A 17472-nucleotide genomic window follows, 5' to 3' on the forward strand; every position below is an offset into this window, starting at 1 on the left:
TATTTCATCCTTCTTCTCCGCTAAATTTCTGAAACTTAACATGGACAAAACAGAATTCATCATCTTTCCCCCATCTCACGTGACCCCCCCAACGAACCTATCCATTACAGTAAATGGCTGCCCACTCTCCCCAGTCCCACAAGCTCGCTGCCTCGGGGTTATCCTTGATGCTGATCTCTCCTTCAAACCACATATCCAAGCCCTTTCCACTTCCTGCCGACTTCAACTCAAAAATATTGCACGAATCCGTTCATTCCTCAACCAAGAATCTGCAAAAACCCTAGTCCATGCCCTCATCATCTCTCGCCTTGACTACTGCAACCTCCTGCTCTGTGGCCTCCCCTCAAACACCTTCCAATCTATTCTAAACTCTGCTGCCCGACTAATCCACCTGTCCCCCCGCTATTCTCCGGCCTCTCCCCTCTGTCAATCCCTTCACTGGCTCCCTATTGTCCAGAGACTCCAGTACAAAACCCTAACCATGACGTACAAAGCCATCCACAACCTGTCTCCTCCTTACATCTGTGACCTCATCTCCCGGTACTTTCCTACACGCAACCTCCGATCCTCACAAGATCTCCTTCTCTACTCCCCTCTTATCTCCTCTTCCCACAATCGTATACAAGATTTCTCTCGCGTATCACCCCTACTCTGGAACCCTCTACCACAACACATCAGACTCTCGCCCACCATCGAAACCTTCAAAAAGAATCTGAAGACTCACCTCTTCCGACAAGCCTACAACCTGCAGTAACCACCGATCGACCAAACCGCTGCATGACCAGCTCTACCCTCACCTACTGTATTCTCACCCATCCCTTGTAGATTGTGAGCCTTCGCGGGCAGGGTCCTCTCTCCTACTGTACCAGTTATGACTTGTATTGTTCAAGATTATTGTACTTGTTTTTATTATGTATACCCCTCCTCACTTGTAAAGCGCCATGGAATAAATGGCGCTATAACAATAAATAAATAATAATAATAAAATTCAGCTCTCATACATCCATGCTTTGCAAAACGAAACGTATGACTTAAAGGGGTGTTCCTAAAATCGCAAGCTCTCTCCAATCCAAAGATTGTTGGGGTTCCCACCAGTGGCGTAACTTGAATCTTGTGAGCTTCAATGCAAAAGCTCCAACAAAGCCCCTACATATTGCAAGGCTCAATGTTATACATTTCTGTGAAGCACCTTTGGTTTCAAGCTGCTCACCAAACATCTAGATAGCTTCCAAAATTGGGTCACTTGTGGAGGGTTTCCACTGTTTAGGCACATCAGAGGCTCTCCAAACACGACATGGCGTCCGCTCTTAATTCCATACATTTTTGCTTTCAAAAAGTCAAACGGCACTCCTTCCCTTCTGAGCCCTGCCATGCACCCAAACAGTTGTTTTCCCCCACCTATGGGGTATCAGCATACTCAGGAGAAATTGTACAACAAATTTTGAGGTCCACATTTTCCTGTTACTCTTGTGAAAAAAAAAAAATAATTTTGTCGAAAGTAAAAAAATATTGTGAAAAAAAGTTAACTGTTTTTTGTTTCCTTCCACATTGCTTCAGTTCCCGTGAAGCACCTGAAGGGTTCATAAACTTCTTGAATGTGGTTTTGGGCACCTTGAGGGTATCAATTTTTAAAATGGTTTCAATTTTAGGAATTTTCTATCATATATTTCCCTCAAAGTTACTTCAAATAGGATGTGTTCACGAAAAAAATAGTTTTGTAAATTTTGTCAACTTTTAACCCTTCTAACTGTCTAAAACAAAAATAAAGTTTCAAAAATTGTGCTGATGTAAAGTCTACAGGTGAGAAATATTATTTAATAACTATATTATGTGACATAACTCTGGTTTAAGGGTATACAAAAAAAAGAAAAGTTTGAAAATTGCTACATTTTCAAATTTTGGGGCAAATTTCTGATATTTTCACAAATAAGTGCAAAAGAATATTGAACTAATTTTACCACTTTCATGAAGTACAATATGTCATGAAAATATAATCTCAGAATCAGTGGGTCCTGTTGAAGCGTTCCGGAGTTATTATAGTGACACTGGTCAGAATTGAAAAATTTGGCTTGGTCAGGAAGGACCGGGCTCTGGGGTGAAGAGTAATTGCAGCTCATAAAACTCTATATTGCTATTCATGCAGTTGTCTTCTTTCGGAAGTCATATTTTATGCATGGGGTAGCACTTGATTGGCACATGCCCATGGTGGTGGTGGTGCAATGATTGGTATGCAGCTATGCAAATATTGGTAGATGGTTTCATTCTGCCCATATTATGGACGTGAGAGGCTAAATGAGGGATGACGTTCCAGGAAACGAGTTTCTTTGGAATTCAGCAGAGTATGAGAACGAAGAGGGTGTTGTAATACGGCAGGAGGTGACGGGCTGTATAGGAGGGGACCTGAGCACTGACGAAGTCCAATGAGGGAAGTGCAGTAAAACTAAAGTTTCATTCCAAGTAACACTTTGTATCCATTGCATAAATTGGCAAACTGCACCGTAATCACCACATTGAGTCAATCGTTATCGTCAACCACACAGGGACAGAGTCTTCAAGAAGGCGAGAAGTCAAGGGACTTTCTGTGACCGCAGCGAGGAAAAAGGGAAGAAGCCGAACACAGGGAGGAGGAAGAGGACGACAAGATATAAAAGAGACCGGGAAGCAGTGATCTATAAGAACAATGTCCCCGACAAAAAGCAAGAAAAAAGATCTGTTCCTGGGAACGCTGGAGGCAACTAATAGAATTATAGCACTTGCTGATTCGTTAATGGTTGTTAAAGGGGAAGTGCCACTGGAAATTGACCTATTGTTTAAAACAGGTTTTAATATTTTTTATACATTTTTAAATTGTTGATATCTTTTATTCTATTATTCCTGATCACTAAATATATTAAAAACAAGCAAAAAAGACAGACATATAGCAATTTTCTGTTTTTTATCGCAGACAGGACTACAATGACAGGTTACATCCCTATATGAAGTAGATATCACAGCATCCATGTCACAGCTCACCTCCTCCCCCTCCTGTACAATGACTGATAACACCTCTATATACAGTAGATAACACAGGATCCACCATTCACAATAGGTGATGTCACAGCTCACCTCCTCCTCCTGTGCAATGACTGATAACACCTCTATATACAGTAGATAACACAGGATCCACCATTCACACAAGCTTATGTCACAGCTCACCTCCTCCTCCTGTACAATGACTGATAACACCTCTATATACAGTAGATAACACAGGATCCACCATTCACAATATGTGATGTCACAGCTCACCTCCTCCTGTACAATGACTAATAACACCTCTATATACAGTAGATAACACAGGATCCACCATTCACAATAGGTGATGTCACAGCTCACATCCTCCTCCTGCACAATGACTGATAACACCTCTATATACAGTAGATGATACAGGATCCACCATTCACAATAGATTATGTCACAGCTCACCTCCTCCTCCTGCACAATGACTGATAACACCTCTATATACAGTAGATGATACAGATTCCACCATTCACAATATGTGATGTCACAGCTCACCTCCTCCTCCTGTACAATGACTGATAACACCTCTATATACAGTAGATAACACAGGATCCACCATTCACAATAGGGGATGTCACAGCTCACCTCCTCCTCCTGTAAAATGACTGATAACACCTCTAAGAATAAGCCTTGTGGTTAGTGGAACAATTGAAAGTTTTTCTCTCTATTAATATAATGATATGAACTAAAAATATTCACATAAAAAATACTTTTCATGGAAAAACCTGATTTAAACATTAGATGATACAGTACTTTTAAATCTTTGCACACGTGATATAGCAGCCATACTGTACATATTCTCATAAGTCAGTCATGAGATAATTTGCTTCAAAGGGGTTTTCTGGCGATAACTTGATGATCAGTGGGGTTCCATCTTCTGGGCCACACACCATTTGGCGGAATGAATTAGCAGAGCGATGCATCTGCTCTATTCAAGCAGTGTGCACTCTCCATTCGAGCCCTGAGCGTGCTCCATATGAGCAGTGTGCATTCTCCATTCGATGAGTGTGCATGCTCCATACAAGTAGTGTGTGTGCTAAATACGAGCAGTGTGCATGCTCCATTCGATAAGTGCATGTGCTCCATATGAGCAGTGCCCATGCTCCATTCATTACCTGTTGGTCTGCCAAGCTTTTTCTGGAGCTGAAATCCGAACTGCCATTCCACTTCGTAACGAGGATGAAAATGACTCATCTGGGATAAAAATGTGGAATATTTGTGGCAGCATTTTGGTGCCATCGGTGACAGGCTATGTCCTTGGGAGGGTCGGCACCCCTTGTATTCTAACATGTGAAAGGGTCATTTTCTACTTAAAAAAAAAAGAAAACGAAACTGTCAGTCCTAAAAGAGCAGATATATAAAACTTGCACTCACAGTTGCTCCATTTTTGCAGATGTTAGGGGTTATCACAGTGACTCTATATTGAAAGGTTCCCCGCCGTCTTCTAGAAATCAGTTATGTTTTTATTAAATGGGGAAAAACCCTTAAAGGGGAAACTTGACGAATTACTGTCTTACAGGCAAATCACTTTTTTTTCTCTTTTCGTAGTGTTGCATCTGCAACCAAGATGCCCCTATAGAGTATTATTAGTAAAATCCACATTAGCACATAGTATAAATGCAGATTCACCTGCAAAGAAGAGTACATTAATTTTCTTTGTTGGTTTACGTGTAATAAAGTTCTCAGTTTGGTCTGTGCAGACTGGCCTATTTAATACTAGCTGTATAAACCTGTCGTCGCTTTGCCCCCCCTAGTGGCAGCTTATTGCTGTAGAAATTTGAGTATCGGTGGTGTAGGCCGGCCAGGTCAACAAGTTCCACAGATCAATAAAGGAGACTTTCTTTCAAGCATGGGGCCTTTATTGAACGTTAACTTGTAAGAGTTATGTACAAGGGAAAGCGGGTACATAGTCTTATGCATGTTTCCTTCACAGGAAGAAGTCTTTCCATTCCCACTATATCCTTCCTTATAGGTTACTCCAAGGCCCTGCAACTTATCTGTTTCTTCCTACATCGCCACAACCCAGCTTCTGTGCCACAGTTCTGATCAGCGAGTTTCTCTACACTCATTCAGCGTTTCTCCATCCTATCACTATGGACGCCCTGGATCCACTGCTTGGGACCCCCACTGGTATCACGCGCTCAGTGCAGTTTAGATCCATTATTTTAGGCACTAGCAAGCTCTCGGGTACCCAGTGACTTGGCGTTATGTCCGGTGTTGCCTTCTGAAAGGTCACTCAGTCTTGTCAATAGTTTTCTTCATCATTTTGCTATTCCTCCCTCTAGTCTCCTCTAACTGTCAATCACCTCTTGGCATCACTGCTCACTACTCTCTCCAACTCCTAATAAACTCTCTCACCATGAAGCAGTCAGTCTTCCTAGCACTAGGACCCTACCACTATGAGCTAGTTCCAACACGTAATTCCTTCTGACCCTGCTGTCTGTTGCTAGTGGAGCACCCGCTAGGGCCTAGGGGATACTCGGTACTGGGTCCGGTGGTCGTTAAAAGGGTATTCACGGTGGCAGTCACCTGATCCGTGGCCCTGGGCGTACAAGTTAAAGGGAAAATCTTTAAAGAGGTTGTTTTGAATAAAGAATGTTCGTAACACCACCTGTGGTATTCGGTCAGGGATGACTGACGCTGCCTAAAGGGGTCCACTGGGAATGATGGCAGTTCAGCAGGAATGGTATGGCTTCCCACAGGTGAAGCTTGATCCCCAGGGCTCCCAGTGTAGTGGGTAAACATGACAGACGGTGTAGTGCCAGAAAGAATTAGAGGACACAAGGTTGCAGTCTCTTTACCTTTCACTGATGGTATACAGAGGCAGTCCAGGGTACAGATCACAGGTGAAGGCGAGGTCCTGGCATCCTGGAAACGATTAGGAATCCCCTTAGCCAGGTCCGATTGGGAGCCTTCCTTATTGCACTGTAATGTGCGTTCCTTGCTGCCTTAGGCTTCTCACAAGGTACTCTTTCCCTCTCTCCTAGGACAGTACCCACATGGCAGGCAGCGCAAGCCTTTTTACAGGTGTCTTTACTTGCGGCGACTCCAGGCTCTGTATGCTGCTGTGCCTTCGGGTGTGATTATAGACAAGCGACTTTTAATCTCCTGCCCTCCGGTTTCTGCTGTGGGGCTTACAGTTCCACACAGCCTAGGACCCCCGATGTCCAGTTCTGGTGCTTCAGCGTGGAGGGAGCCCAATCGCAGCTCCCCTCCAGCTCCTCGCTTCTCCTTAGCTCCTTCTTCCTTCACACTCTCTACAGACTAATCTAACTCCTCCTCCAAGCCAGAACATATATAGGGAAGTTCCCCTGGTCTAGAGCTCCCCCTTTTGGCCTGGAGTCAGAACGTGTTGCATGTATGTGCTACCTGTTAAAGGGATCCTCCTCGCTTCCAGGCATGGCATCACCCTCTCCGAGAGGAAGGCAATACCCCTGTGGTACCTGAACCTCTGGGGTGCCACTCTAGGAAGAAATTCTTTACAAAACTTTATACATCTTATACTATACCTTACTCTTTCACATCCTAGATTACACATTACAAGCATCCCTTATCACACTCTATACATTACGCAGACAAGCAAAATAACACAATTCAAATTACACAATATATACAAAAGCAGATTGACATTATTTACACAACGTGATAGGTGTATTCAGGGGTAGGAATGCTGCAGCACAGCCCTTCTTTCTCACACAGTTGATACTTATTGTGCAAATTGCCTCTTCAGAGAGGAAGCGGACTAGATTTCTATTGGAGGTACCAATCCTAAAAGTCAATATCGACCCTTTAACGATAAAAGCAAAGCCATAATTTCAATTTGCAGGCACGGTGTTTTGGGTTATTTCCCCTCGTCAATGCAAAGTGTGAGATCTGATTTGGTTAGATGAGTGGCTTAAGACTTATTGTGTTCTCATACCCTAAGGCTACTTTCACACAGAATGTATTTTCTGGAATCGGAGATCTAACAGTGATACATTTTACAGTATGTATTGTGGATATCATAGCAAAAATGTTGCACATTTCACCCTTTGCATTGTGTAGGGTGAACATCACACCTCCAGTTGTGCTCAAAAGTTTACATAACTCAGCAGAATTTTTGCTTTCTTGGCCTTTTTTCAGAGAACATGAATGATAACTAGTGTTGAGCATTCCGATACTTGCTGTATCGGAATTCCGATACCGAGATCCGATATTTTTGTGATATCGGGTATCGGTATCGAAACAACATTAATGTAAAAATGTGTAAAAGAGAGAATTAAAATAAAAAATATTGCTATACTCACCTCTCCGACGCAGCCTGCACCTTACCGAGGGAAGCGGCAGCGTTCTTTGTTTAAAATTCGCGCTTTTCTTTCCTTTACGTGAGTCCCGGCTTGTGATTGGTTGCGTGCCGCCCATGTGACCGGGACGCAACCAATCACAGCAAGCCGTGACGTAATTTCAGGTCCTTCAGGATTTTAAAATTACGTTCCGGCGTTGTGATTGGTTGCGTCGCAGTCACATGGGAGACGCAACCAATCACAGCAAGCCGTGACGTAATTTCAGGTCCTTAAGGATTTTAAAATTACGTCCCGGCTTTGTGATTGGTCCGCGTCCCGGCAACATGGCCGCCATTAAGCAATCACAAGCCGTGACGTCACGGGAGGCTGGACACGCGCGCTTTTTAAAATGGGCGCGTGTCCAGCCTCCCGTGACGTCCCGGCTTGTGATTGGTTGCGCCGCGGTCAACCAATCACAAGCCGGGAGGCTGGACACGCGCCCATTTTAAAATTTTAAAATGCGCGCGTGTCCAGCCTCCCGGCTTGTGATTGGTTGACCGCGGCGCAACCAATCACAAGCCGGGACGTCACGGGAGGCTGGACACGCGCCCATTTTAAAAAGCGCGCGTGTCCAGCCTCCCGTGACGTCACGGCTTGTGATTGGTTAATGGCGGCCATGTTGCCGGGACGCGGACCAATCACAGCAAGCCGTGACGTAATTTCGTCACGGCTTGCTGTGATTGGTCCGCGTCCCGGCAACATGGCGCCGTGACCAATCATAAGCCGGGACGTCACTGGAGGCTGGACACGTGCGCTTTTTAAAATGGGCGCGTGTCCAGCCTCCCGTGACGTCCCGGCTTGTGATTGGTTAATGGCGGCCATGTTGCCGGGACGCGGACCAATCACAGCAAGCCGTGACGTAATTTCGTCACGGCTTGCTGTGATTGGTCCGCGTCCCGGCAACATGGCCGCCCTGACCAATCACAAGCCGGGACTTCACGTAACCAAGTAAAAGCGCGAATTTTAAACAAACAACGCTGCCGGTTCCCTCGCTGAGGTCCAGGCTGCGTCGGACAGGTGAGTATAGCGATATTTTTTATTTTAATTCTTTCTTTTACACATTTATATGGATCCCAGGGCCTGAAGGAGAGTTTCCTCTCCTTCAGACCCTGGGAACCATCAGGAATACCGTCCGATACTTGAGTCCCATTGACTTGTATTGGTATCGGGTATCGGTATCGGATTGGATCCGATACTTTGCCGGTATCGGCCGATACTTTCCGATACCGATACTTTCAAGTATCGGACGGTATCGCTCAACACTAATGATAACGCCAAAACTTTTTCTACACTCACGGTTAGTGGTTGTGTGAAGCCTTTTATTGTCAAACTAATGTGTTTTCTCTTTTTAAATCATAATGACAACCCAAAACATCCAAATGACCTTGATCAAAAGTTTACATACCCCATTTCTTAATACCTTGTATTGCCCCCTCTAACATCAATGACAGCTTGAAGTCTTTTGTGGTAGTTGAGGTTCTTTATTTTCTCAGATGGTAAAGCTGCCCACTCTTCTTGGCAAAAAGCCTCCAGTTCCTGTAAATTCCTGGGCTGTCTAGCATGAACTGCGTGCTTGAAATCTCACCAGAGTGGCTCAATGATATTGAGGTCAGGAGACTGAGATGGCCACTCCAGAACCTTCACTTTGTTCTGCTGTAGCCAATGACAGGTCGACTTGGACTTGTGTTTTGGATCGTTGTCATGTTGGAACGTCCCAGTATGTCCTATGCGCAGCTTCTGGGTTGATGAGTGCAAATTTGCGTCCAGTGTTTGCTGATAGCATGCATCATTTGTCTTTCCTTCAACTTTAACTAAGTTTCCTGTGCCTTTGTAGCTCACACATCCCCAAAACATCAGTGATCCACCTCCGCATTCTACAGTAGGAATGGTGTCCCTTTCATCAAAGGCCTTGTTGACCTCTCTCAAAATGTAACGTTTATGCTTGTGGCCAAAAAGTTCTATTTTGGTCACCTCACTCCAAATTACCTTGTTCCAGAAGTTTTGAGGCTTGTCTCTGTGCTGTTTTGTGTATTGTAGGTGAGATACATTGTGGCATTTGTGCAGCAATGGCTTTCTTCTGGCAATTCGACCATGCAGCCCATTTTTCTTCAACTGCCTCCTTATTGTGCATCTAGAAACAGCCACATCACTAGTTTTCAGAGAGTCCTGTATTTCAGCTGATGTTATTTGTGGGTTGGGTTTTTCTTTGTGGAGCGCCCCCACTGTCGCAGGGTCGAGGGGTACCAGGTACCGGGCCTCTCTGTCTCAGTTCTGGGAGTGTCACGGTGGCTAGACCCGGTCCGTGACCCTGCTGAGGGGCGTCCAGTGAAAGTTGAGAGTGATGATGTGTGGTGCAGGGTGCGATGAATAACGAGGACACAAGGTTGCAGTCTCTTTACCTCTTTACTGAAGGCTTCAGGATCCTCAGTCCGGAGTACGGTTAAAAGGGCTGTCTGAGATCGGCCGGTCCGATGGCACCTCCAGAGTTCCCTTTGCAGGTGGAAATCTGTGCCTTCCTTCTAGCGCTTGTGTGTTGTAGTCCTTCCCTGCTGAGCACCACGGGATAGTCCTCACAACTGTTGTGTCTGTTTCTGAAGTTCCCTCACAACTGATTCTGATGTTCTTCTCCGTCCCCACAGATGATATGGCTAGGACGCACCCGTATGACGGGTAGGCCTGGAGTTCTTCTGGGACCCTAGAGTCGCCCCTCTCCAACTGTTGCCCCCTATGCCTGCTTAGGTGATTTAGGTGAGAGAGCCCGCCTATAACTGACTGTCCTGCCGTAGGTTTGAAGTAAGGCCTGGAGCTCAATACTTCCTCTGCGTTTCCGGCCACCGGCTACGCGCCTCAGTAGGATGTTGCCTCGATCTTACAGCACGACTCCTACTGGTGTTATCTCCTTGTTGCATTGATCTCGTTTCTCACTCTTCACAATAAACCTCGCTTCTTGTCCTTTCTTGGGGTACCGCCGCAATGAAGTGCAGGCGCGGTCCCATAATGTTCTTTCTGTTTGCTAGGCCTCTGTCAGGATCCCACCCCTGACAGGGACCCCCCTGAATCTTCCCCTGCAACACCCTCTGCCACAGGATGTTGCCTGGTTCCAACCCAGTCAGCTTTCTGTCTAACTTCCTATCTAACCCCCAGTTTTACCAGACTGTGAGGAGTAGCCTAATACATAGCACCCTTAGCTCCCCCTGGAGGCCAGACTGTGAAATGTATTGGTGTCTGTGATACCTGGTCAGGTGAACTCCTTCAGTGCCATCAGACGTACCAATACCCCCCTTAGCGGCGGAGCATCAGTACTGCAACGACCAGGACTCTGGGGCGCTGCACTTGCATCTCGAACAATTTTCCTGGCAGTTGTGTATGACATTTTTGTTGGTCTACCTGACTGTAGTTTTCTTTTTACAGAGCCCCTGATTTTCCATTTGTTAATCATAGTGTGAACCCTGCTGACTGGAATTATTAATTCCTTGGATATCTTTTTGTATCCATTTCCTGCTTTATACAGTTCAACTACCTTTTCCTGTAGATCCGTTGACAATTCTATTGCTTTCTCCATGACTCACAATCCAGAAACGTCCGTGGCTGGATGAAAGATGCAAGAGTCTGGACCCGAGAAACCCACTCAGCTTTTATGCACACACTGATGACAAGTAGGGTTGAGCGAAACGGATCGGACAAATTCAAAAATCGCTGACTTTTGGCAAAGTCGGGTTTCATGAAACCCGACCCGATCCTAGTGTGGGATCGGCCCTGAGGTCGTCGATCTGCACACAAAAGTCGCGTTTCATATGACGCTTTAAGCGCCATTTTTCAGCCAATGAAGGAGGACGCAGAGTGTGGGCAGCGTGATGACATAGGTCTCGGTCCCCACCATCTTAGAGAAGGGCATGACAGTGATTGGCTTAATTTCAGTGGCGTCACAGAGGCTATAAAGGGGTGTGCACGCCGACCGCCATCTTACTTCTGCCAATCTTAGCATAGGGAGAGATTGCTGCAGCTTCATCAGAAGAAGGGATATAGTTAGGGAGGGAAGATTAACCCCCAAACTGCTTGTGCTGTAGCGATTTCCACTGTCCAACACCACCTTTTTTTTGCAGGGACAGTGGAGGCTATATCTTTGTGCATCAGCTCTGTAGCTTATTAGGCTGCCTTATAAGGCTCCCTGATAGCTGCATTGCTGTTTGCACCGCTGCTGTGTAAACCAACTGCTTTTTTAAAAGCAAAAATCCTGTTGCTCCTTTCTGCAGTTATCTTGTTTATTTGTCCACACTTTTGTGTGCAGCAGTCCTTTTTATTGCTGCCATACTTGTCCTGAGATCATTGTAGGGAGATTGAAATTGTACTACAGTCCTTGGATTTTTTCATATATCTTCCAGCCACTTTCTGCCACTCACATTGCGTTGTTTTATACACTGGGCCTGAGTTTTGGTTCAGTCTCCCCCCCAAAAAAAGGGAGATTCAAATTCTCAACAAGTTTATATACACCTTCTACCTTGTATTACAGTACCATATAACGGTTGTTATTTTGGTTCGATTTTCCAAAAAATGAGGAAGTCTGGTGGAAGAGCCCATGGGCGGTGGTTGCCATCTGGCACAAGCACCCGTGCAAGTGCCGTTTGCCTGGACAGGTGGGTGTGCCCACTCTTGGGCGACGGCGCTGGCACAGGGTCCCTCATAGTACAATGAAGTGTCTCTGACGGTGGTGGTGCACAACCAACATCAGACACACCGTCGTAATATGAGGGGCACTGTGCCAGTACTGCCGCCCACGAGAGAGTGTTCCCCCCCAGCTCGAACAGTGCTCTACCACTTGCAATACTTACCTCTCCCTGCTCCACCACTGTGTAGTCTGGGCTGTTAAATCCTTCACTGGCACTGCCAATACAAATTTGTTGAAATGATAGATGATAGTTAAAATATACAGGGGCCCTGGCCTCCATTTAGACCAGTTAATACTTTGCGCCTACTACCACTGTCTGCTACTCAGCAGAGGAGCCCACCCCTGTACCTAGCTATGCCACCTGTTTATTTATGAACAATTTTTTGGCAGACATTTAGCCCACTTTATTATTTGGGCCTACTAACTTAGTCTGCTACTCATTACAATTTTCCGACACTGAGCAAAGCAATTTTGCCTGTTTATTTATGAACAATAAACAGCCGTCAAACCCACTGCCGTACTTTGAGGGGCCCTGTGCCAGTGCCAATGCCAACGAGTGGGCCCCCACTGCTTGCTCAGGATCACAGCACTTGCAAAGTTGAAATACTTACCTCTCCCTGCTCCACCGCCGTGACGTATTCCGCGTTTTCTGGGCCCATGAATATCTTGAGCCAGCCCTACCCCCCACAACTTTAGCCAAATGACCCCCAGTTTTCAATGCCTAACTATTATTATAAAGTAAATTAAGATTGACAAGCTTCAGTAATAAGAATTGAGTTTTTGGCATTAAAATGGGCACTGTAGGTGTTTTCCTGTCCTCCACTCACTGCCGACTTTGATTCCCCATTGACTTGCATTGGGTTTCGTGTTTCAGTCGGCCCCCGACTTTTCGCAATAATCGGCCGATTTCACCCGACTCGAAACTCGACTCGATCCGAAAAAAGTAAAAGTCGCTCAGCTCTAATTACAAGCAAACAGGTCACAGGTGAGGATATTACCTTTAGTAGCCATTCACACCCATTTATATCAACTTTTGTTCATGTTATCAGGCCAAAATCACCAGGGGATGTAAACTTTTGATCATGGTCATTTGGATGTTTTGAGTTGTCATTATGATTTAAAAAGAGAAAACACAGTAGTTTGAAAAAAAAATGGCTTCACCCAACCACTAGCCATGAGTGGGGAAAACATTTGGTGTAATCATTCAAATTCTATGGAAAAAGGTCAAGAAATCAAAAATTCTGCCAGGGTATGAAAACTTTTGATCACAACTGTATATTCTCAACATGGACCTCAAACCATCAGCTCCTGCCAATTTATGCTGTAGATATTAGTAATAACATTTGCTTGAGATATCTGAACACTATGCTGGCATTCTGAAACACAATGGATTTTCCGCAAGCGAACGCACAGAAGGCAGAAACTCTGCTGTGTTTTTGAACCATGGGAACAAAAATAAAAAAGTATACTTACCTACTACACCAGTACCATATGGCCGCACTGAGCCACGTGTCTCTAGCCGGTCATAAACCGGTGACTAGTGTTGAGCATTCCGATACCGCAAGTATCGGGTATCGGCCGATACTTGTGCAGCGCCCCAGAGTTCTGGTCGTTGCAGTACTGTGGCTTCGCCGCTAAGGGGAGCCATGGTACGTTCGATGGCACCGAAGGAGTTCCTCCAATCAGGTATCACAGACACCAATATGTTTCACAGCTGGGCCTCCGGGGGGAGCTAAGGGTGCTATTCATTAGGCCACTCCCCACCATAGTGGGTAAACTGGGGGTCAGGCAGAAAGTTAGAGAGAACGCTGACGGGATTGAACGGAGCAACACCCTGTGGCAGGGGGTGTTGTGAAGGGAGAGACTGTAGGGTCTCTGCCAGGGGTGGGATCCTGGCAGAGGCTTGGCATTGAAAGAACGTAACGGGTCCGCGCAGGCTCCTGGAAGCGGCGGGACTCAAGGAAAGGACTAGAAGCGAGACAGATTGTGCTGAGTGAGAAACGAGATCAAGCAGAAGGAGAATACCAGCAGGGGTTTTGTTGAAAGAGGCAGCACCCTGCTGAGGCGCAATACCAGTGGCCGGAACGCCGAGGGAGTGGATTAGAATACAGCTTCAAGCCATACTCCAAACAGCGGCAGGACAGTCAGTCTCAGGCGGGCTGTCTACCACATATCACCTATGAAGTCTTGGGGGGCAATTGCGGGAGAGGGGCGACTCTAGGGTCCCGGAAGAACTCCAGGCCTACCTGACAAACGGGTGCCATTCCAACCTGAATACAGGGAAGGGGTGGATTACAGAGGAACATCAAATCGAGTTGTGAGGGAACTTAAGAAACAGACACAACCGTTGTGGGGTTACTTTCCGTAAGCACAGCAGGGAAGGACTACAACACATAGCGCTAGAAGGAAGGCACAGATTTCCACCTGAGAGGAGAACTCTGGAGGTGCCATTGGACCGGCCGGACTTGCGTAGCCTGGTGAACCGTGTTCTGGACTGAGGACTCAGAGATCTCCAGTAAAGAGGTAAAGAGACTGCAACCTGGTGTCCTCGTTATTTACCGCGACTTACACCCCACAACTGCACCGCTCCATCGCTACTATTACTACCACCTATTACACCGGACGTCCCCCACTGACGGACAGGGCCACAGACCGGGTCTAGCCACCGTGACAACCCCGAGACTGAGAACTAGAGGCCCGGCTCCGGGTACCCCTCGGCCCTGCGGCGGTGTGGGGGCGCGCCGCACTTGCGGGTATCGGAATTCCGATACCGAGATCCGATACTTTTGTGGTATCGGGTATCGGTATCGAAACAACATTAATGTGTAAAAGAAAGAATTAAAATAAAAAATATTGCTATACTCACCTCTCTGACGCAGCCTGCACCTTACCGAGGGAACCGGCAGCGTTCTTTGCTTAAAATGCGCGCTTTTCCTTCCTTCCGTGACGTCACGGCTTCTGATTGGTCGCGTGCCGCCCATGTGGCCGCGACGCAACCAATCACAGCAAGCCATGACGTAATTTTAGGTCCTTCAGTATTTTAAAATTACGTTCCGGCGTTGTGATTGGTCGCGTCGCGGTCACATGGGCGACGCGACCAATCACAAGCCGTGACGTCACAGGAGGCAGGAGACGCGCGCATTTTAAAATGCGCGCATGTCCAGCCTCCCGTGATGTCACGGCTTGTGATTGGTCGCGTCGCCCATGTGACCGCGACGCGACCAATCACCACGCCGGAACGTAATTTTAAAATACTGAAGGACCTAAAATTACGTCACGGCTTGCTGTGATTGGTCGCGTCGCGGCCACATGGGCGGCGCGCGACAAATCACAAGCCGGGACTTCACGTAAGGAAGTTAAAGCGCGAATTTTAAGCAAACAACGCTGCCGGTTCCCTCAGTAAGGTGCAGGCTGCGTCGGAGAGGTGAGTATAGCAATATTTTTTATTTTAATTCTTTATTTTACACATTAATATGGTTCCCAGGGCCTGAAGGAGAGTTTCCTCTCCTTCAGACCCTGGGAACCATCAGGAATACCGTCCGATACATGAGTCCCATTGACTTGTATTGGTATCGGGTATCGGTATCGGATTAGATCCGATACTTTGCCGGTATCGGCCGATACTTTCCGATACCGATACTTTCAAGTATCGGACGGTATCGCTCAACACTACCGGTGACATAAACCATTTCGCACTACAGCAGCAGTGATCAGCGTCCACTTTTTCAACAGAAGGGAAGAGAAAAAATAGCCGAACGACACTGATGCAAGAGGAAAATATATATATTAAAATAAATAAATAAGAAGAAAATACACACACATACATTATATATATATATATATTGTAGAGATTTGTACTCACCCAGCTGCTCGTGAGGTCAGCACAGGAGGCAGTTTCCATGCAAAGTCCAGGCAAGTTTATTTAACTTCATAAACTGCTTCGGGTGTCAAAACAAAACAGAGCCTTGTTAGGCACAAAGTGAAAAAACAAACTGAGAACGAATAGTCCATATGGTATTGCGGGTCCGCCTGCTCAGGTCATTGCCTTTAACACCACACACTGGAGGTCTCACCACCTCCAGACACAGACACTGAATGAGAGACTCGGCCTCCATTTTATTTACCAAACCACGCCCCTGGGGTTGGGATATGTGAGCAGTCATTCCCACCCATCTCTTATGACTGCTCGTAAAACCCGGCCCTGGAATGGCCAAATAACTCTCTCAGCACTATGTGTGCTGGAACATACTTCTGAGCTCACATCACCGCAGCTAATAGCCACAATGACACATATCTCCCCTCAAAGACTCCTCCAGCAGTCATCTTACAATACATATAGATAGATAGATAGATAGATAGATAGATAGATAGATAGATAGATAGATAGATAGATAGATAGATAGATAGATAGATAACCTATCCTATGGATAGGCCATCAATGTAAAAATCCTGGACGACCCCTTTACATTTTTTCACCACGACAGGACAGCTTCGAGTGCCTGTACTTTGATTTGAACAGCCATTCTGTGCTGATCCACTTCGTATCCTTTTTTTTTAACCCCTTTATGTCTGATCATCCATATGTGAACACAACACCATTACACATCCAATATTTCTATATTCTTTTCTGTAATGCACAAACAGGTCAAAATAGTTCCGACATCCCCTGCACCGTCCCTTCCTAGGCTTCAAACCTTTCATTTTGCTCAATTTACTCCTCAAGTTAAGGAACTTAAGGAACTTAAGAGCCTCACACTTCTCCTTTCTCATTCTCCTATGGAGAAATAAGTCGGCCACGTTAGTGTTTACGTACTACATGATTACGGAAAGCCTACTGTAAAGAGAACAATGAACAAAATGAGTACTTCCCCTTTAAATCATAATGCCCTATTTTTCTAAGTGATAAGGGGAATTGGGACAATTACAGAAAATTCCCTTTTTCTCATGAGAAGAGCGAATTAAATAAAGATTAACTTGAGGCTCAATCGATTAATCACTTTGATTAATTTAAAAAAAAAAGTTTACAAAAAGCAGGGAAATAAAAAATCCACAAAAAAAAATGTTTTTTTCCAAGTGCTTTTAACTTGAAATACTTGTGCTTTTTCTGACAAGTGACTAAAGTTTTTTTCTTAGGTTATGTGCGCTCAATGTTTTTTTTGCACCTTTTTTGGCATCTCCCTAGTGAATGTCTAGAAGAATGGACCTGTCACTTTTTTAGAAGCTTCATGGCTTTTGAAGCCTGATGAACGCGCAGCATGTCCTTTTGGCATTGCAGTGCATATGTTCAGTCTTTTAAGCATTTTTCTGAAATTCATCAACGCGCTGCTTATTTTTTTACTTGCGTATTTGGACCATTAAATTGTCACCATGGATATCCTTTTTGCTAGAGGATTTATTGTGGGCTGTCAGTGTGAAACATCAATAGTG

At 45.6% G+C, this 17472-nt stretch overlaps 1 protein-coding gene across 2 annotated transcripts in view; it reads left to right on the top strand.

The window, feature by feature from the left end:
• The window catches only part of LOC143770329 (cell adhesion molecule CEACAM16-like), a 101356-nt gene that overhangs the window by 2952 nt on the left and 80932 nt on the right, over positions 1 to 17472 (top strand). The window contains exon 2 of one of the 2 annotated variants that reach the window (XM_077259845.1): positions 2541 to 2819. The exons of the other annotated variant lie outside the window; for it this stretch is intronic. Coding sequence (XP_077115960.1) covers positions 2681 to 2819 — 139 coding nt within the window. The 5' untranslated portion in view covers positions 2541 to 2680. The remainder of the gene's footprint in view (positions 1 to 2540; positions 2820 to 17472) is intronic. 2 annotated transcript variants of the gene reach the window in all.

Source organism: Ranitomeya variabilis, chromosome 4 (assembly GCF_051348905.1).
Source record: "Ranitomeya variabilis isolate aRanVar5 chromosome 4, aRanVar5.hap1, whole genome shotgun sequence".
NCBI lineage: Eukaryota > Metazoa > Chordata > Amphibia > Anura > Dendrobatidae > Ranitomeya > Ranitomeya variabilis.